The sequence below is a fragment of the Crocodylus porosus genome, unplaced genomic scaffold (assembly GCF_001723895.1).
Source record: "Crocodylus porosus isolate Cpor-Errol unplaced genomic scaffold, CroPor_comp1, whole genome shotgun sequence".
NCBI lineage: Eukaryota > Metazoa > Chordata > Crocodylia > Crocodylidae > Crocodylus > Crocodylus porosus.
This window is the reverse complement of record NW_017728921.1, coordinates 13,892,672-13,914,312: the sequence shown is the minus strand read 5'-3', so window position 1 is coordinate 13,914,312 and position 21,641 is coordinate 13,892,672. Positions and strand designations below refer to the sequence as shown.

At 44.0% G+C, this 21,641-nt stretch overlaps 1 protein-coding gene across 8 annotated transcripts in view; it reads right to left on the bottom strand.

Moving 5' to 3' along the window:
- Positions 1-615: 615 nt before the first annotated feature.
- The window catches only part of GNB1L (G protein subunit beta 1 like), a 57,347-nt gene continuing 36,321 nt past the window's right edge, over positions 616-21,641 (bottom strand). For 6 of the 8 annotated variants that reach the window (XM_019539042.1, XM_019539040.1, XM_019539045.1 and 3 more), the window contains 3 exons: positions 20,689-20,787; positions 15,430-15,645; positions 7,848-9,311 (listed from right to left, as the gene is read on the bottom strand). In XM_019539042.1, the coding sequence (XP_019394587.1) occupies positions 9,045-9,311; positions 15,430-15,645; positions 20,689-20,787 (582 nt within the window). In that variant the 3' untranslated portion in view covers positions 7,848-9,044. Of the gene's footprint in view, positions 4,542-7,847; positions 9,312-15,429; positions 15,646-20,688; positions 20,788-21,641 lie in introns of those variants that run through there. The other 2 variants (XR_002101900.1, XM_019539046.1) reach the window with 2 other exon arrangements.

The following is a 21,641-nucleotide window of genomic DNA, read 5'->3' as shown; positions in this document are numbered from 1 at the left end:
CTACGCAGCCTCCATGCAGAGACCTGGCTATGAGCGAGCCAGTCCAGTCCTGGTAGCTGCGGCTAACGAGCAAATGCCCTCTAGAGAGCAAAGTGTGCATTGCGCTAGTCCAGGGTCTCGTACTCACAGAGGCTCATGCAGTTTTGGAACAAGAAACAGCCTTTGCTGGGTGCTTTCCCTTGAATGTGCAAAATTACAAACTCCAAAAAGCAGTATGCAGCCCAGAGAGATGCGATCCTTAAAACATGCTATAGGATTGGGAGGCCTACATAAGGAAATGCACTGTTGTCCTCTGTAGGACGCCAGGAAAAACAAGCAATGATTTTTTATCTTAAAGTGTTCAGGCAAACCCTACAAGCCATATCAGAGCCCATCAGCCGCTAAACTATACCCAGCATCAACTTTTTCATTTCATATGATTGTTCTGAGCTGCAAGTGTGACTTGATGGGGTAAAAGCAAATGTGTCCATGGCCTTTCAGTAACACAGCATCTGATGAACTAAGCCTGCTACTTGTGAAAGCTTGTACTACGCATCTCTGATTTAGTTCATCTGTAAGGGGTAAATCTACGCTGCCTTCTGCCTTTCAATAATAAGCATAGCTGTGAATTTAGCATGTGTTTAAATCCATCAGTCTTTATTGAAGAGTCATACACCAACTGTATTAGCCACATCATTGAACTGACCACCAAGTTGGCTTACTAACTAATCTTGAGATGCAATAAAATAAACTAGTATACTGAGGACAGCTCCTTTATTCTAACGGAACGCACATATAACTCATGTAAAGTCCTGTTACAGGCAAAAGAAACCAGATTTTTAAATGTTTTTGCAACAGGGAATACACAAGCTACAGACCCAACACCTTTGAAATTAATGCATGTGTGTGATAGCCTCTTCCACAGCTCTAAGTATAATTATTATCTATGTCTAAAATCCATATTCCTCCTAAAATAATAGAAATGACCCATTTTAAATGTGCCAAAGATGCTAGAGTTTGTAAATTAGGCACACACAGTTGTGCAATATACTTCTTATAGCACAGTTTATATCCTTTTTGTTTTATCAAATTTAGCCTTGTGTATATAATATGCTTTGCATAGATGTGCAAGAGAGTTAGCCAAATATCTGTGTGTAAAGTATGATAAATGATTTCTTTCCATGTGGGAAGTTAGATGTGTTTCCAGATTACACAAAAAAACTTTATAGAGCAGCCACAATAAAATAATTACAATACATCACTCATGCCTACTGACACTAACTGTAGCAATTTAAACTACAAAGTGAGAGGCCACAACTGAGAAAATTGCCATTTGGGGGACTCAGCCTGCCAGGGTCCTGTCTACAGCTTTTCCAGGCATGTGGAAGAGTGATTTGTATATGAAGCACTGTCAGGCTTGGATGCTGTGGGTTGGAAAGCACTTGAACTTGCCTAACGATTTGCATTCAGTACCTCTTGAAGTCGCATGTGATTAACATGTTAAGCTTCACATCACACCCATGAGATACAACTCCACCAGCCACCCTGCCTTCTAGACCACATCAGCCTGTGGGTCTGCTGTTCATTTGAGTTCAGTGCTACCCACCCTCCACCCACATTTGGTTGCCCTTGCTGTGAAAATGATCCAGGCCTCGCAGAGCTACGGCTGGCCCCAACGCAGCAGCAGCAGCAGCAGCAGGTGCTTAATATACAGGATGGACTTGCTGTTAACTGGGGACAGCAGGCTCAGCCCCTTGCAGGACTGTGTGGGACTCAGGGACGGATCTGTTTCTGTGCATGGCATGACTCCCCTGGCAGTTTGCAGCTGCCGTGTGAAGAACGGGTCTGGGTGCTTTCTGGGAGGTTTAGGGCTCTCATTTTGGGTCCCTACCCAACATTGCACTGCAGTCCTTCTACTTTGGGCAGCAGCCGGCTGAGGGATGTGTAGCAGATGCTCATTGCTAAAACCTCATCTCAGCAGAGGCAGCTGTGATGTGGGACTGCAGCTTGCCTGGCAGGAGAGCGGATTTGAGCCTCCTGCTTTATTCTACCTATCTGCAAAATGAACAGTCCCACCTGCCTTGACAGCCTTGGCCTGCTTGGCTGTGAACAGCCGTCTCCAGGTAAGCTAGGACAAGCCCCATATTCAATCAATGGAAAGGCCTGTACGATAGGGCTCACACTATCGAGCTTTACGTGGGTTTAGCTGCGATGCTAAGCCTGGGTGATAATAGACAAAGCTTCTTGCCTTGCGCTGGCCTGTCCTGTGCTTATTGCCCCACTACTGGTCAGAGCTATAGCAGCACTGCCTGCCCCCTCCCCCTGCACACCCCAGCAGTGCTCGTAGTTAAACCAAGTGAGCAAATCCTGTTGCATTTGATGGGGTCAGGAAGAGGCAGGACACACCCACCCGGTCTGCTCCCATTTAAAGGGGAGAGGAAGCCTCCAGCATGTGGCCTGGGGGAAGCCTTTCCTGCAGCCTGGTTTTTCCAGCCCAGCCTCACGCAGCTCTTATTTCAGCCAACATCACGAAGCTTTGATTCAATTCCCTTTCCTGCTTGTTGGGAGCTGCTTCCAAGCAGATGGGCTCAAGGGATAACTTGAAAGACATTGTGTCTCCATTCAACCTGATGCCATGGCATGCCATGGAAAAGACTTGGCATGCCATAAAAAAGCCAAGGTAAAACACAATCTGAAGAGGCAATGTTCACAAGAGGCAGTATGTTAAAAACAGCTTAGGTGGGAATCCAGCTGGGACTGCACACCAGCAATTGTGCTCCTTGTGCTTACTCTTGAAGGAGGCCATGTACACATCCCCTAGCAAGTTCAGTATTGTCATGTAAAACCAGCACCTTAATCTCACCTCCTACCAATGCCAGCAGAGCCCTACAGCAGATACTACCACAGATGACTGGGGATCATTCCTATGCATGCATGAGAAAAAGCAGCATGGAGCAGAGGACTGAGCCTGGTTTGAACCTTTCAGCATGCAGTATGCTGAACTCACGGTCCCGTGGGTTACTTCTGCTTGTTGGGCTAATCTGTGCAGCTGCTGAGGCTGGCCACAAATAGTCGTCAAGGCTCTACCAGACCAGACTGTTCTACAGTGTCCATCTGCTGTTAAGAGAAAAAGATGCTGCTAATTTTGAACATCTAAGTGTGTTCCTGATTGTAAACACAAAAGCACATCATAGCTAATAACTGACTGACTGACAGTGCTTATCACCGTCATGCAACAGACTGGATAGAGGCCTATTACCAGTTTTCTCTTGGGAGGAGCCAGAGCTTCTCAGGTATGTGTTATAGCTTCAATATGACATTGAGACTCTTTTTTAGGGCAACCAACTTGGCCTGTGCTTTTAGGGCAGGGATGTCTGAATTCTACCTCTAGCACTGCTGAGAAATTCAAAATGGCCATTGCTTCCAACACTGCAGCAGTTATGGAAGTTTCTTCGGCCAGCAGAGATTTAGAATGATGACAGGATCCAGTATATTCACATGGTTTCTAAAAGCCTTTACCCAGATTGCTATTCGTGTCATATCCCCATGTTTCAAAACTTAAAAATAAAGCAAGCCTGTGGCTATGACAATGAAGAGCTTTGGTTTTAAGCGTACAGGGACAGATGCATTACTGTTTTCCAAAACCAACCCTTTGGCTGGTCATCTTCATCTCCCCACCCTTCCTCATTCCACCAGAAGTGCATGCAGAATCAGGTACCTCCTTGGACATTGTAAAATTAGTTTATTTTGGGAACCATGCCCATTTTTAGGCTTTTTATATCACCCCCCATATGCATTTTGGTCTCTAATACCAATCTGCACATCAGATTCCTCTGGGCAAAGTCAGACTAAAGCATTACACATCATAATGCTGGTAACACATGCACAGATATATTTCACACTATTAATCATATGGGCAAAGCATTCACAATTCAGAGATTATGTTGCGAAAATCCCAGCTATGTGGTTTAATAATACATTAAAGTGCCAAAGGTTCCATGACGGATGGTATTGAGGGGAAAGAACCCAATAACAGCTAAATGGTTAGCACCAAGCTACTCAGACACGTATTAAATATATAGGGGTCACTTCTTTGGGTCCAGTAGCTCCAGCTGAGATTTTTTTTTAAGCAAGCGGCGTGAACGCAACTAAACTGCAACAGCATCAACCTCTCCCTCTCCCCCTCCCTCTCCAAGAAGCAAATGCTTCAGCCCAACTAATCCTATTATCTGATAACATTATGCAAACACTTCTGCAGCAAATGAAACACAAACACCATCATGGCAACTTGGTCTGATCAGCCATAGTAATGATTTTCTGTCTTTAGGCTTTGCCTTACAGAAGAGGTGTGAGCTCACGGTTAGAGCAGGGAACACAAAATCTCTTAGCCTGAGCTTTGCTGCTGATTTGCTGTGAGGCATTTACAAAGTCACTCAGCTCCCGTGCACTTCAGTTTGCTGGTGATCAAAAGGCTGCTCTTATCCTACCCTTACGGGATCTCACAAGGCAGTCCAAGTCTTCCTGAAGTTACTTGGTGTCTTGAGATCCTCAGTTAGAACATACTGCAAAAAAGTAGGAACATTGAGTCATTTCTTTTCCTTCAGCACTCACCCAGATGCCAACAGCAGCTTTCTATGACTGACATGCCACAGAACAGTTCAGGAGCTAACTTACTTAAAGACAGGCCAAACCCATCCCTGCTGCACCACCACCAACTTCAAGGACGTTATAGCAAGGATAAGTTTAGCCTGACACTTATAAATAATGGAAGGAGAGAAACACACTGGGGGCGGGGGGAGAGAGAAAGTTCATGTCATCTTCTCTTCTGTGGCTCTGTAAAGCATTTAATTGCTCCCAAAGGCCAAATTGATGCTGCCATGTGCTGTGGGAAATGAAAATGATCAGCTGGAAAAATGCCTCCAGCTCTGGGACCCAGACTGGAATTTGCAAACACTGTGTGAACAACTGAAGAGCCCTGCATTTCCTATTAGTTCATCTCCAGAACTCCCTGTACAGCCTGAACATACAATGCCTTTTGCCTGACATAACCACTTGCAACATTTCATGTCCTATTAATCCAAGCAGCAGGGACTCACTTTTTCACACTGTAGTGATGCTGCTAGCAAAGGAAAGGCAGTGACTCAGGGCTCGGCCTTCCTTGTGTTCTGTTCACCCCATTAACGTGGCAGCTGCCCTAGTCAGTGCTGTACGTGGGTGCTGAGTCAATGAAAAGGTTAATGAATTTGCAGTAGACGCAATTTAGATGAAAAACAGAAGCTGGGATGGTCCTTTTCTACTTTACACATTTAAAAAAAACCCAAAAAACCAACCTCTGCAACAATTCCCGGAGAGCTGCAGATGTAATGATGCCATAGGTCAGGGGTAGCAACTCATGCGGTGCCCCCACAAGATCTGGACTGTGGGGCTTCTTGCAAGCCAAATTTGGACTCGCTCCCAGCAGCAGGACGAGGACAAGTGTCAGGCAGCCACAGGGATTAGTGTAGCTGTCACTTGCCTCGCGCTGCCACCGCTGAAACGTGTCCCTTGTGGGGCTCTGTACCCCAGAATTGGTCAGTGGCTCCCTGCCACCGCTCCCCCACCCCTGAATTCTCAGCCCCGCGGCTGACATTCCTGCTAGAGAGGATCTGATTCTGTTTCAGACTGTAGGAGGCCGTTTCACCGCTTTCTTTGTGCAGGCCCTCAGCCAATTGCCTTTCTAGCTCGCTACCAGCTCATTTCCCCTCCCTTCTCCCCCACCTTGTCTTGCACATCTCTGCCTAGGCCTGGGACACCCTCCTCACCGCCTGCAGATAAGGGAAAGCGCTTGGAACTAACAGACTTGTTTCCAGGAAGTGCGTGAAGGTCAGAGATCAGCATTCATTCCCGTGGTGATAAATATTCCATGTAATTGCTGTACAAATGCTAGTGTTCAGGATTTATTTCAATTAGTTCATGAATGTCGGTTGCATTATCCCCCTTTGCAGTGCCAGACACAGCTTCTTGGGAGGAAGCCTTTTCTGCAATAATTTAGCTGTCATCACCTTCACTCCTGAATCCTTCAGGCCAGGTACAGGCTCGCCCTGTTCCTCTCCAACAGGTGAGATTCCAGGTCTGACTTTACCAGCTTAAGGTGGTTCTTTGCTCTGAGAGAGCAGATGAGTCAGCTGAACTCAATGAGATAAACACAGGTATACTGTTGATTAAAAGCCATTACTGTTTTTCTGGAATTATTTGGCTCTCTAGTTGCCTAAACGTGATCAGGCAAAGGTATGTCATAGTCCCGTGGTAACAGAGAGGGGCCCACAGCAACACTCAGTCCTTTGCACTGGGAAAGTTCAGCCTAAAATTCATGTCTGTATCCTGGAGCAAGCAGCCTACATAGATTCTAGCCAACCTGTGATCCAGATCCAAACTCTTCAGTTTAGATGCATGTGTAAATTAAACTAAAGGGGATTTATACACATGCTCTGAGAATAAGGGGAGCGCTTTAATTAGAGTGGCTCCCAGAGCCACTCTTATTAAAGCACCTGGAGCATCACATGTATCAATGTTCCTGTGCTGAAAAATGGCAACAGGGGCACTTAAAGCACCCCCGCTGCCATTTTTCATGCAGGGATGCTAATACATGTGGTGAAGGAGCTTGCATTGAGGGTTGGGTTTTTTTTAATAACTACCCTGTCAAAAACATGTGAACCCCTGCCCGCAGCCCACAGTGGTACTCTGAACACAAAGGCAAATGTCTGTTGGGCTTCTGAGAGCTGTTTATAAATATCAGGATACCTTAAGAGCACTGCGAACATCTCCATAGTTATCATAGATGGTGAACTGGGACCACAAAGGCTCCCTTTAAGGCCAGACAGAAAGAGACCAAGAGACAGTGTCAGGAAGCTCAGATTCAGTGAGAAGCCCAGTGTGCTCTGTGAATTAAGCCTTTCTGCAGTAAGGAGGCTGTCAGTGCAGTGACTTCATGAGCAAGTGCTTTCTGAACCAAGGGAATTTATATCTCCTGGTGTGGATGTAAATCCCAGTAATTTTTATTTAAGACACTCCAGGCACATTGCAGTGGAAAGTGCGTGGCAAAAGCACTGCATGTGCCAGGCCTCACTCTTAGATTTCTGGCTCTCAGAGCAAAGCTGAGCCAGGAGCCTTGCTTCCTTATGCAAAGCATGGGGAGAGTTCGGCAGGAGGAGGTCCAAAGCAATCAGAGCAGTGAGCAAGGAGCCACCTTAGTAAACGGTGGCACGGACCCTCTGTCTTTTGATCTCCTATCACCTTGCCACAGGCAGGGGAGGAGAAGCATTTGCTCTCTCTGTGAGCATGAGAGATAAGGCAGACCTGGATTCAATTTATTCCTCTGCCTGAGAAGACCTGAATCTCTACTTCCACCCTAGAAAAGTGCCTTTCCCATGACAGAAGGATGTATTGTAGCAGAGGACATCCTTTGTCTCTCCTCTTGAAGCTGTTCCACTTTGTATGGAATGATGTAACATTCACAGCAAGACGGAGGATGACCCTCCTCCCCTGCCTGGTGAGTAGGACACACAACTGAGAAAGGGAGGCCTGGATTTCTGTCCCTGCTCTTCTGAATACTTTTTATAAAAAGTGAAATGTTCAATACAGCACGGCTCGCACTCTGTTTTTCTCTTTCCGAAGTCAACATCCTAATCAATAGGCATGTTTCTTTAAAGATGAATGGTTAGTTTCATAGTTAATGGTGTAAGAAAGACACCAAGCACAGTCAAAAAACTCCCCCTCTGATGAAGGATAAGCTCTTAGGTTGATCCCATGTAACTGAAGTCCAGGGGAGTTTTGCCAGCATCAAGAGGAGCAGGACAGGAGTATCATATGCAAATCCAGCAGCAATTGCATTGTATTAACATTAGGGTTTATTTGAGATTGGACAGGATGCACCTCCATCTTTTTCAAACAAAATAAGCTGCACTGGTTTCCCTTCCATCCTAAATCCACACCTGTCTTTTGCTGGGGGGGGGGGGGGAAAGCTTTTTGGTATTCCAGCAACTGCTGCTCTATGGAAGATTGTGCTGTGGAGACGACTCACAGCCCACTCCTCTCTTCTGCTCAGAAGGAAGAAGATACATAAATCCTGACATGAATATGCATCCTAGATATATACCCTATAGAAGTAATGAGCAAATGCAACTTCCCATGACTGGCACAGGATCCCTGTGGACTGGGCCTCAACCAATTCTTGCATGACAAGGAAACTTCCATACAATTTTCTACATAGGAAGAACTACAGAAATGCATTTCAGTGGGAGACAAGGCTTCAAAACATTGTGAAAGAACACGTTTCCTAAGTAAAAGCCTTGTTGGAACATGGTTCTATGTCCTGTAATAGGAGATGGGTCTTAAGGAAAACTTCACCAATATCACCCACGCATCTGAAGAAGGGGTACTGAGATGAGGTCTCATGTTTTGTTTGTACACCAGTATTATACAAGATGGACTCTTGACATCTTGCTCTCAAGTCTTTTGGATGTTGCTATTCAATGCGCTGTCCCTAGTCTTGCCTGTTGTGTTAAGTTAGGAACTGACAAAAGAGAACAAATCAAATAGTCCTTCAGCTACGAGGAAGAAAAAGTACTGACAATAAGCACTGGGGATGGTTTAATGGGGGTCAATTCACAGGAAACAATGACACCTTGTACTTACTGAGACTCCTGGATGCACATAAGACATATAAATGGATCATTCTAGCCCCACCACACTCCTGCAAGATGGGTGCAGTATCCATTGTACGGATGGGGCAGCTGACAAAGAACGTACCAGCAGAGCTCGGTGGCATGGCCCATAGCAGAACCCTAGACTGCCACAATTCCCGGGTCAAAACTAAAGGGTGATCCTTTTTTCCCCTTTTTGACATTAACTCTCCCCTCCAATTTCATTTTCCATAGCAAACAAGTGGTCGAAGAATTCACCTCCTGGGACCTTGATCTCCATGCCCACCCGCCCAGCCCCCAGTAGATTTTAGCTCCAGTTTTTCATCATATTCCAGGAACAGTTTTAATTTGTTTTTTTCAGTCCACAGGATAAGCAAGCACCTCTCATGTTTGATTGTACAGTGACCAGATACTAATGCGGTGGTCTTTGGAGCCAGCTGCCAGAAGTCTTTCACTAGGCCTGCTGTGATCTGAGAAGGACACACAGTGGACGGTTGCAGTATGGAAGTCCAGCACTGCCAATGGCTTCATTTTCTTCCAGCCAAAGATCCTGATGCGATAATCCCAACCTGCCGTTGCCAGTATCTTCCTGTCCTGGCGGATGGTAACATCAGAGATCCCAGAATTGATGAGTTCATGTGTTTTGTGAACCTAAGGGGCAGTCACAGAACAGACTAAGTTATTTAAAATGTGCTTATAAAAACAAACCCTTTGGGATTTAAAAGGTGACAAACACATGCAGGTGGCAATCTGACTACTAGCTTTTTACCCTGTGTGCGAATAGTTATGGGACGCAGTTGGATAACAGTAGGCAGATGGAAATGACCTTTTCGACCAGTAGGTGATGAGATTCCACCTCAGCACGGTCTCTAAGAAAGCACCTGGTACATTTATTAGGTGTGTTAAATGCAGTTTACATTTTGCTGTGACTGAAAAATGGATTATTATGTGTGAAAACCTGACTCTTCCACTCAGCTATTCCTGGAGCTTAGCTTGAACTGCCAGTTCAGAGCCACGGCCATTCATTTTCAGACTTCAGCAAGATTCCCATGCAGGAGTTTTGGCCTAGCATTAAACTACGTCGCTGCTCATTCCTACCGAGGAAGCTTCCCTCAAAAAACACAGGCAGCTGTGATGCCATTCTGTGCAAAGCCTTGAGAAAGGAGTGCTTCCAGGAACTAGTTCACAGTATTAGCATATTTGTATTTCCAGCACTTGTTCTGGAAACCCTTTGTTCATGCTACACAGAGGCTGCGTCTATACACGCGCCCGACTGCAGTTGTTACTGCGCAGTCATTTAGTCCTTGCTAAATGACTGCACAGTAACTGCTGTTACTGCGCACTTCTGGCAGCGCATAGGTCATTTCCAACCCTCCTGCGCAGTAGCTTGTCGCTACTGTGCTGTAGCATTGGCTTCATGGTTCGTGCTCGCTGATGGTATGTTGCCATAGCTTGTTGCTATGGCAACATAGCATCTTGTGTAGATGCACCCAGAGAGGAGTAGATGATGAATGGATGACTGATTTTAAGCTGGGGAGCTCCTTATTATTGTTAAACAACTCTTGGATCACAACCTGCAACGTGCATAGGTTGATTCAAGGATTGTTAGCACAGTTTGACCCTGGGCACCCTGCAGAATCAAACACTTAGAAAGCAAAAGAGCCTTTCAGTTAGTTACAACGAGTGCTGGGAGCTCTTCAGATTTAACCAGAACACCAAACTAATTGCTACTCTTATCACTTACTTCAGACAGTGTAATTATTTAGTCAGCAGTCCAACTCCAAAACATATATACATTGTGGTATAAGAACAGTATATTTCATAGAATCATAAAAAATTAGTGTTGGGAGGACCTCAGGAGGTCATCTAGTCCAGCCATTCTCAACCTTTTGCACCTTACATCCCACCAACCATTTTGTCAAAAAATCCTGGTCCCACCACGATAAAAACAAAACCCCACAAAATTGCACTGCTCGAGATATCTGTTGATTCAACTATTTAGCGTGCAAACAACTGATTTTTTCAATCAGGCAATGAGTCGAAGTCCCACCTACATGACTTTCGAGCTCCACCAATGGGACACACCCCACTGGTTGAGAAACACTGATCTAGTCCAACCCCCTGCTTAAAGCAGGACCATTCCCAAATAGATCATCCCACCCAAGGCTTTGTCCAGGCAGGTCATAAAAATCTCTGAGGATGAAGAGTCCACAACCTCTTCATCCTTCATACCAAGTAAGTTGGGAAATGGGGTTGTTTCCAAACAAAGACTGAAGAATAAAAGTATTGGCTCTAATGTGCCCAAAATTCAACTAGGAGAGATACAGGAGGAAAAATGGAAGTACAACTTAAGGTCAGACAAACACCTCATCCTCAACACCTTACCAACAGTAGGTGCACTTTGCTATTCCCAGTGAAAGTTCAGTTTATACCAGCAATGCTGTATTTTTGCTAGTACAGTGTATTCCAGCATCCCTGAATAAAGGAAGCTATATATCAGCAAACATAGTTTCACCAGCTTGTGTCAATGGCAGTGGGTTTTGCTGGCAAATCCATTCTGGACAGGCACAGGTATGCTGGCAAGAATGTCTAAAGTAGACGTGGCCTCTGTAGTGGAGGTTATGAGCTAGAAGACATAACCTTATAACAGTTGTGAGCGTATGTGGGCAAAACCCATGCAGGAGAAACTGAAAGCAAGGAGTAGGTGGAATTGCCTGTCTGCAGCAAGTCACAGCTTGACAGTGAGGGAATAACAGTGGGTAACAGCAACATCCATCCAGACAGGGCGAGTGTGAGGGAAAGGGAACCTCCTGTAACGTCCTGAACACACACTCAGGGTATTTGTAGCCAGAGGATACTCTAGTTTTGCAGGGGGTAGGGAAGGGGAGGGTTCGTTTCCTGTAGTATTGTAGAGGCAACAACTACAGTCACCAAAGTCTTTCCTAACTAGAAAAAATAACTTCATGATTCAGAAAGGAAACAGGACAAAAGAGCTGAGATCTGGATTTTATGGTTTTGGCCAGTCAAAGATGAAGGCACTCCCACATGGACCTGTGCCAGGGCACACGGACAGTCCAACAGCCCCTTTTTCACTAAGGTGTTGCAGGCAATATTCTTGAAAATCCAACCAGTAAACATTTACCATCTCAAGGGCCATCCTTGCTGTGAAAGAAAGAGCCAAGGCAGCAGCAGCAGCAGGTTACTTTTAGAGCCTCTGTGGGCAAGAAAAACATATGTGCTTGTTTACACTGTGGTTTATCAAGTCTTCCTTTTTCTCCTTGTCTAACAAGATGAAGGTCTGTGGTGGCATTTATGCTTCACAGAGCTTCTACAATTTCTGAATGCCTCAACTCTACATTGCTGTTTAAATCACCTGCAGAAGCTGTTTACCTTCCATGTTCCTCTGCCACAAACATTAGCCCTCAATTATACTACTTCCTTCAAAGCTTGTAACCCATCCAGTCATTTACTGATAGCAATAACTTCAGCAATTTACTCATATGGGACAATGCACTAAGCTTCCTTTTGTGGATAAAGTAAGTAGTCACCTTCATCATCCATTCACTGCCACACTGGAACGCTGCCACACGAAACAGCACAGCGGTATCATCCCTGCATCATCATTTCTCTGAAGGCAGATACCCCTGTACCAAGTTTAGCTATTAAGACATTTTAAAGTAAAAAGTGTGCCACTGAGTGGCTTTCCAAATGCTACTATTGCCTCAGGTACCTGGAATGTCAAGAAAAGTCCCCATCTGGTTTGTATTATTAATGCAACAGCGGAAAAAACTTAATCTGCCTCCTTGACTATTTCTAGTGTTTGTGTGAGAGATGTTTTTTATTTATTCTAGTTTTATTTGTGGATTTACACTATGCACCAAATAAAAATGATTATTTACACATTATAATGTCTTGTACTTAAACAGCACTTCACTTAAGGAAAACCACTGTCAGCTCAGTAATCAACCATGCCTCTGCTAGGAACACAACATTTGGGGCTGTATCTTGCATGAAAACAATACCTGCATACTCTGAAATGAAGAACTCTGGGGTTTGCTTTCATGATACTATCTCCTACTTTGGGATTTTTTTTCCTTGACACTAGCCTGACAAGTAAGATATTGTTTCTCACAATGCAGTCTCAGCTATAGGTTATCAACAGGAATCCAGGTTTTCTGTTTCCCACAGAAAAAATGCAGGTTTTTCCCTTTTAACTGAGAAAAACACGGATTTCTCATTTTAATGGAGAAATACATGGATTTTCCACTTTTACAAAGAGCTCTCTGCAGGATGGCAGTGCTCAGCCTGCAAGGGGCTGGGAGGAGGGTGGTCAGGCAGGGGACTCCATGTGCATGTGCATGTACATGCCAGGCAGCTGGAAGAGCAGCTCCTGCAGGTGAGTCTGGTGGGGGAAGGGGGGATTGAGGCCCCCACAGGGAGGGAGGTAGTTGGACAGGGCTGGGGCTGCTGCCCAGCAAGGCAGTGCATGGGGCTTGGCACCCAGGGCTGGAATGTGCAGACACAGGGTCCCAGCAAGGAGTGGGACAGGGCTGCAGGCAGCTCATCCAGGGGGTGGGGTGTGGGGGGGTTGGGCTCCCTGCTGCTGTGCACACTCCTGGGGGTGGATATGGGACCACATGCCACCCAGATCTGTGCACAGGGCAGGTATGGGCTGCCTGCTGCAGACTCAGACTCCCCACCCTGCTGCCCTCTCCCTGGGTCCTCCACAGCCCAGTGGGTGGGACCCAGCATGGCAGGAAAGCATGTTGCTGCTGCTGCAAGACCCATGCCACCCTGACAAGGTGCTCCCAGCAATAGGAAGGGGCACAACCCTGCGTCACCACCCCCACTGCTGCTGGGCAGGCAGGGAGCACTTTGTCAGGGTGACACAGCAAGGAGCATCCCCACCCAGTCCCGCTCTGCCCCGCTGTGCCAGGTCCCACCCACTGGGCCATAGAGATGGAGGGAGAGCAGCAGGGTGGGGACAGCAGCAGGGTGGGGAGCCCAAGCCCACAGTGGGCAGCCCTTACCAAAACCTGTGGTTGCACATCAAATTTAACTTGCAAAGACTCTGTAAAGGCCTGTTCGTTTGCTAGGAGCCACCCAGGAATGATTCTACAAGTGCCGTCAGGGGTGAGAGACCATTAGAAAAGGGAGTTGAGGCTTGCTGACTAGAGGTGGGTTTTTTCAGGACCTTGGTGAAGATGCCAGGAAGGAACTCTGAAGAAGCCAGAGAACCATTCATTAGGGCAGTGTTTATCAACCTGTGGGTTGTAACCCAAAAGTGGGTGGCAAGAATATGTGAAAGGGTCAAAAACGGACTCTAAAAATGGATTCTCCTTTAAAATGAGGAAAAATGTGAAAAACTGTGGGTTTCCTCTTGCAGGCTGGCAGAGTTCCAGCCTACAAAGGGCTGACTGGGGCTTGGGGGAGGGCAATAAGGCAGGGGGCACCACGAGCAAGTGTGAGGGCACACATTCATGTGGCAGCCCAGCAGCATGGAGCAGCCCCCACAGCTCCCTGCAGGTAAATTTAGAGGGGAAGGTGGAATAGGCAACATGTTGGGGGTGGTGTGTGGGGGGGGGAGGAGCATATGACCTCCCAGATTTATGAGCCCACAGCAGGCATGGGGCTGCAGCCTGGTGGAACCTCCCACGCCAGATCCCTCCCACTAGACTGCAGAAGCAGCTTCTGCCCATGCCAGTCTGGCCAGGCTGCGCTCACAGTGGGCACAGGGCTGCACAAATCTGGAGAGCACGTGCCCTCCCTTGCCCCACACAGGGGGAGTAGAGGGGCTGGAGCCTGAGGGTGGGGCCAGTGGGTAGGGAGTGAAGGGCGCTAGCAGGGCCACAGGACAGTTTTCTATTTAAACTATTTACTGGGTTGGGACTGGCCATCGATGTTTACAAATGGGTCCTGCTACAAAAAGGTTGAGAACCACTGCATTAGGGGCTGCAGGAGGCTGAACTCCTGCAGTGGTGTCACATAAAGCAATGGCAGAGGACGCCAAACCCAGCAACCTCTCATAAGGAAGTCTAAACTGGGATCTAGAGTAAGGCCTATGTTTGCCTCTGCCAAGGGGAGGTGAATTGTACCTGAATTCATTTTTACTCTTATCATGCTCCCCTATGTAGTTGTGATAGATCCTTTCCTTCTGATACTGCTGAGATCCATAGTTCTTAATGGATTTTTAGGAATGGGCTAATCAAGCAACCATCCCATTGCAGTATTGAGAAAAGCATATAAACTGATATATTAGAAACTTGTTTTGAGATCTGAGGTTGGAATTTTCAAAGCCACCTAACCCAGATGGTCACCTACTATCTTTTATTTGTAAAGAATTTCCAAGTCACATCTGTTTTCCCTAATGTCAAAGGAAAGCTCTATACTTTCCAGCAGAGCCCTTCAGAAAACAAGCCTTTACTTTATAGTAAAACCACTTCATTTATAAAATTTGGGGTGTCCTGCACTTTCTACAAGAGGGCAATGATATATTAAGGTACAAAAGTGATGGCTCAAAGAATGCTAGCCTTATGTGCCTCTTACAGCCTTGGTAAAAAACCAGAAACACGTGACAAGTTTAAGAAAAACCACATCACCCTTCTCTGACTAGCCATCTAGCACAGCCAGCCCCTTGCATTCTAACCAGTCTGTGATTAATTAGCTGGAGATCTGCAACAACTCCTCTTCACGACTAAATATTTTTTTAGTCTATCAAACTGTTAGTGCAAAGCGGGATAAATGACACTAAGGGGCCAACAATCCTGACCTTTAAGTTCTGCTGTTCATCGAGGCTCCAGACGCTAAGCACCTTCTCAGATGAACCCGAGACCCCCTTGGCCTTCTCCGAGTCAAAGTCAAGGCTCATCACTGGCTCCTGGTGGCAAGCAAGCCGACTCAACATTTTTCCCATTGATAAATTCCATAGGATCACGGATCCATCCTCATAGCCAGCCATAAGGAAAGGACATGCCCCAAAGCCAGGCTGTTCAGAAACAGGGAGAGGAGGGGAAAAACATGAAATGAGAATCATTATTGGTTCTTCCTTTTTCCAAATAAGACTTTAGGTCAAGTACCAGGAAAAAGTAATGAAAAAGTGACCTAGAGAATGAATAGGTGCGAGCACAAAGCTCAGAATGCTAACACTAAAGGCAACCTCTGGTACTGCCCTTTTGGGCATTTATTCTGGGTATTTATCCAGAATAATTACTGAGAAATCATTTCTCAAATACTCAGCAACTGAAAAGTAATTATTTACATAACAAAAACTCCCTCAAAATTACTGGACTCAAACACATTATCCTGAAGATTTCAGAACCTTACAATTCTGACTTGGGCTTCTTACCTCCATACTATTAGAGCCAAATTTTCAGAATCATTTCTGATAGAACACCCAACGGACATGTCCAATATTGTACCAGGCCACATGCTTTACCTTCTCACAACACTTTCATGCTGTTTTCCAATTATACATAATCTCTTGGATTACTTTTGCCCCTCTATTATGCTAACGAGGTTCTACTTTTCTTTTGTTGCCAAAAAACCTGCATGACAAAAAATTCTGCACCTACACTGTGTCATTTCAGGCCCAAAAATCTCTCTCCATTTGTTAGCAAAGAGTTAATAGTGGCGTCTGAATCCCACTGTAACCAATTGAGAGATATTTTGATTAATGATGTCACAGGCCAAAGGGCATGGCACCCCGGGCAGACACCTAATTTATTTAAGCCTCTGAAATAACTCAAGGAAGGGAACGTTACTGGATTACATGTCACACTTAAGGAAAATATTCATCATGGCACTAGCCAAAAGACTAATGATCCCTTAAGTGGTAACGGGTCATGTGAGTGAGGATGCAAATCCCTAATGAAAAGCAACTGAAAAACAAGCATCTGTTAACACTGGCTACATCTTTAATAGAGAAAAATTCATTAAAAGAGACCCAGGATTTGACATCAGCATATATAGGGATGTCTTCATTTAGCAATGCACATGCAAACATATTTTATTCTTTCAAAACATACCTGCTACCACTATAATTTTCCTGGGCTTGGAGTTCTTGTATAAAATAAAAATCTAGCAAGTTTTTAAAGGATAAATTATTACTAGTATCTTATGTTCACATACAGTTTCTCTTAACTAGCCAAAGTATCATTAATATGACACAAATCTCTACTCATCAAAATCTCATCATTACATTTTCCAGATGCCTCACACACTAATTAAAACACATTTTAGGAGGAGATCAACTATTAAAAAACGGGTAGCCTGACAAGTAAGAGCTTCATTCAGTAATGGAAGAGAATGAAAAGTGGACCTTCATGAATGCTGGCAGTTTAAGTGCTAAACTTCCAGAATTTAGTTCAAGGAGAATTCAGAAGCAAGGGGACAAGCTTCACAGACCATGTGGCTACATAGAGTAACCTCTTAATACTAAAAAATAGAGGTCTCCAGCACCCCGTTATGAACAGGCACTGCCCAAGTCCCTGTGTGTGTGAACACCCCCACTGGACTTGATCCCCAATAAAGGCTGGATATGTCTCATTCCTTAACCCATAGGACCTCTTTCTTTTTTAAAAGCAAGGCTCATTTTCTGCTATGAGGCATTTATATGAATAGCCATGCCTCCTGAAGCTAGGGAGTTTGTCAGCTGAATATTTTATTGTCAAAATAATGTAGCTTGAGTTTCAGCAATAACGTATGCAAATTCATGTCAATGGCATCTGATGGATTTTGGTTGAACAAGAAGAGTTGAAAGGCACTAAGAAAAAGTCAGGATGTTTCATCTGAACATTCTCAGAATTAAAAGTTTCACTCTTTAGTTTTAGAAAGACACTTTCATCCTCAGAATTAGCCTAAATTTAAGAAAATATTTAAGAACATCTGAAAAATGAAACTAAATATGGGGTCAAATAAAATGTCTTTACAAAAAACTCAGGGCAATTTCTTTGAGTAAGAAATCAATTATTTGTACAGCTCGATTGCTGGGGCGTGATTTCATTATGGCAATGGCCCTGGGGTATATTCCACTAGCCAAGAAAACTAATTATCTTTAGGCTAGCTCAGGTTCTTTGTTGTCTTCTTAGTGGTCAGCATTTCATAGGAGTTTATCTCCCATCAGTCCCTGTTAAAAACAATCAAAACTACTGGATGCCAAGAATGTTTTGACAATGTGGCCCAAAGATTTCTTTTGAAAATAACAATAATTTGCAGACAAGAGCCCAAACTGGCTTTGTTTAAACAAAAGACATGCAATGCTTTCCATGAAGGAAAGGAACTATTTTTTTTCAGGGTAACACAAATCACAGGATGTTTATACATATTATGCAGACATATTTACTGATGTACGTGCAAAGCTATACCATATGTTTATTTAAACCAACTAGATTACTAGATTTGATCTCTACCTTGCAAAGCAGCTGGGATCACACTAGCTTATTCGCTTCAATCGCTAATAATGGACCTCATTAAAAAAAATTTTAAAAATCCCAAACCTCAAATCTTTCACTACTCATGTTCTGGTTTCAGGGGGAATTTTTTAAATAAATCATTGTTTCTCCTCAGCAGAACATTTTGTTGTTGTTGCATTGGATAACTGTCAAGGAAGGAAGAAAACGTGATTTGCTGTCAACTCTGGAAGAATAATTGCTATAGTTTATATAAAGTAATAACTCTGCATTTCCAGTTTCTACATGCATTATTCCTGTCAAATTGTTTGCAGACATTACACAACACAGTGCCTTTCCCAGGAACTGGGGAAAAAAAAATCTGAAGAGACAACTATCCTACGTTTGCAAATCCTACCCAACCCAAATAGTAATGGCAGGACAGCAGGAGCCTGGAGGGACAATCAGGTATGTCTGTATATACATACATACCGCATATGTTTACAAATATGATCCATCATGGGAGGTGAAGATACTATACCCAATCATATGAACTGCTTCTTTTACCAAGAGAATTAGCAAAATATGATTTTTTCAAATATAATTTTGCTTTACTCCCAAAACAACAGAATAGGCTGATGCCAGCTTTTTAATTACTCAGGAGAAGCCAATGCAGCTCAAGCCACAAGCCTAATCTAACCCCCAATTTCCTCCCACTCTACAGCTATGTTTCTAACTGAAGCTGCTGCCAGTGAAGTATATAATTTCATACACAGATCGTTTTGAAATAAGCACGCAGAAGGACACAGTGATACAGGCGATGGTGTTCATTTAGTCTGCGGTTTAATGCAGACACTGACAATGAGGAAACCACCAGGCTACTTCCCAATGAATGCAAAAACTAAAGGAAAATACTGTTTAACTGTTAGATACATTAATTTGCACTTCTGCACTAAAGGTTTCAAAACTGCTTTACAAACATCAATTCATTAACCCTAAGAGAAACTGAAGTAAAGAAGGATTATCCACCCTATGCTACAGAATCTGTTGTGAAGTGTGAATTCCTGAAGTCACTGAGTGTGTGCAAGTGCTTGGAAAGGTGTTCACATTTTCCTATGACTAGGCCTATGCTTTTTATACACAAAATCATCCTTCCTTGAAAGCATTTATACATTTATTTTAGAATTTTACTATAATAGAGAACACACTCTAGCTAAAATGCAATCCAGTTCACATAAGGTAGAAACAGAAGATCAATGACAAGCAGCAGAAGTTGGGAAAAGATGTTATTTCTCAAAAACCAACAAGTAGCTTTAATTTTTTCCCCTCCTACGTTATATGAATACATCTAATTTACATAAGCATAGCATAACAATAATAATGACTATTACCATATAATCATAATAATGATTGTAGGTCATGCTGAATCAACAATTCTCCAACCTAGATCAGCAGCACAACTAAAACTACCTAAAATTAAGATTTTGTAACTGTGTCTAGGAAAACAGTGATATTAATACATATTAGAAAGGACAAGTTGTAGAAAATAGTTTACAAAGCCAGTAAATGCTAAATACTATGCATATTTTCTTGGTTACCTTCATGCTATTTAATTTTTTGAACACAGACATCCCCATTAATTCCCATCGAGAACTCAACATTTATTACCGTTCTTAAAGACATAATTGGCTCAGTTAAAATATAATTATTCTATTTTTATTTTTCTGATTTTATATACATCTTTAAGTCTACTATGGAGTTCAGTCTAGAGGCACATCCTACTTTGGTTAAGTCAATAGCAAAACTCCTTTGTCTGTGGAGGGAGCAAGACTGGGCCCCCAAGATGCTTGCCCCAACCCCACAACTGCTCACAAGGAGTTGCCTCACAAGTCGGTAGGAATTCTGAGTGTAAATCAATGCTAGAATCAGTGTTTAAGTATTTTTTTTATATTACAAATCATCTGCAATAATGTGGCACTAACAAACAGCAAGCAACATGGTCTAAATGGTTAGACCATGAAGTTCTCTCTCTCTCACTGCCACTGACTGCTTGTAAGATATAGGGGAAATAATTTAAACTCTATGTTTCTCAATTATTCATTTACAACCTCCACCTCAGAAGTCATTAACACCTTTTTTTGGGAAAAACAATATTCTCCTTTCTTGTTCAAAGCAGACATAAGTCTTAAACACTTCACCCATGCTGCACGTCTAGAATAAAAATGTTCAATAACCTGCTCTCCAGCTGGTGGGGTTGGAGAAAATGAGCACAACCTGCCTTTAAAATTACTATTTTTAATACCTTACTCATTTCTCAGCACCTTTTATGTGTATCAAAAGATTGGCTTCTATACATCACTCATTTCTTCTTGACTGATGCAAAAAAAAAAAAAGTATCTATCCTAAGGTTACAAAGCTTTCAGTAAGTATTTGCAGATCATGTATCTTCCATTAAAGCTTGGAAAGCCAGAAGTTACATTAAGGATGTTCACGAATCTCTCCCCCTCCTCCCACCTTTTAATAGTATAATTACTTGATTGGTTTGACAATAAATCAGAATCTGAGTGAAGAAAGATTCATATGCTTTATATGAATGAATCACAGGGAAAACATTTCACAATTAGTAAGCCTGGTTGCCTTACCTGCCATAGCTTCAGACACATGGGCATGCCCAGTTTGGCACCTGCCTCTGGCTTCAAGGTACAGACTGATGTCTTGGATGGAAGCTCCAAAACCTGAACCTGACATTAGGAAAACAAGTTTATTTGGTCAGGCTCCAGGTCACAATTTTGCTGTAAAAACATGCACGAGACTCTTAAGGCCATTAAAGCTAATGAAAACTCTTCTTGTATTTATTTTCTTTATGTACATTGTCTATGGGAAACTCAGAAAGAAGGGTTAAATCAAAACAGGCTCAAAATGGCTTGGGGAACTGCAGTATGAGAATTCAGTTTATCTACACAGACACACTGCTTTGTAAGAGAATGACGCCAGGTTGTTGGGATATGATGCGTTTTCCTCTTGTACTCTCCAGTGTTTCCTCCAGCTTTTAAAATCCTCTCTCCAGACAAGCGGCAGCTGCAGGTTAGTTTAAACATTTTTCCTCTTCTTCTGGCTTCTCCCTCCATTTCTGTTGTGGAGCATGCCTGCTACAGTTACATAGGGAGACTTGTATTATCCCAACTCATACATCAGGGGTGGGCAAAATACGGCCCATGGGCTGCACCCAGCCCGCAGGGCCCCTAAAAAAATTAGAAAATTAATATTTATCTGTCTTTGGTTCCTGTAAAAAATGACAGGAACCAAGAGTAGCAGGACCCAGGGGAAGCCCAGCAGGCTCCCACAACAGCGAGGCCTACTCAGCCGGCAGCCCCAGCTGGGGCTTCTGGCCTGAGACCACATGGACACGTGGCTGCCCCGCACCGGAACCGCAGGTGAAAGGGGAAGGGGGGGGAGGGGAGGGGAAGGGAGGACCATGGGCAGGAAAGGAGCACAGGGAAAAGCCAAGCGCGGGGGGGAAGCGGCCCCTTCCCCGCCCCATGCCCGACACCTCGCACTGCAGTCGCACGCAGCCCGCAGAAGGGCTGCCTGTGCC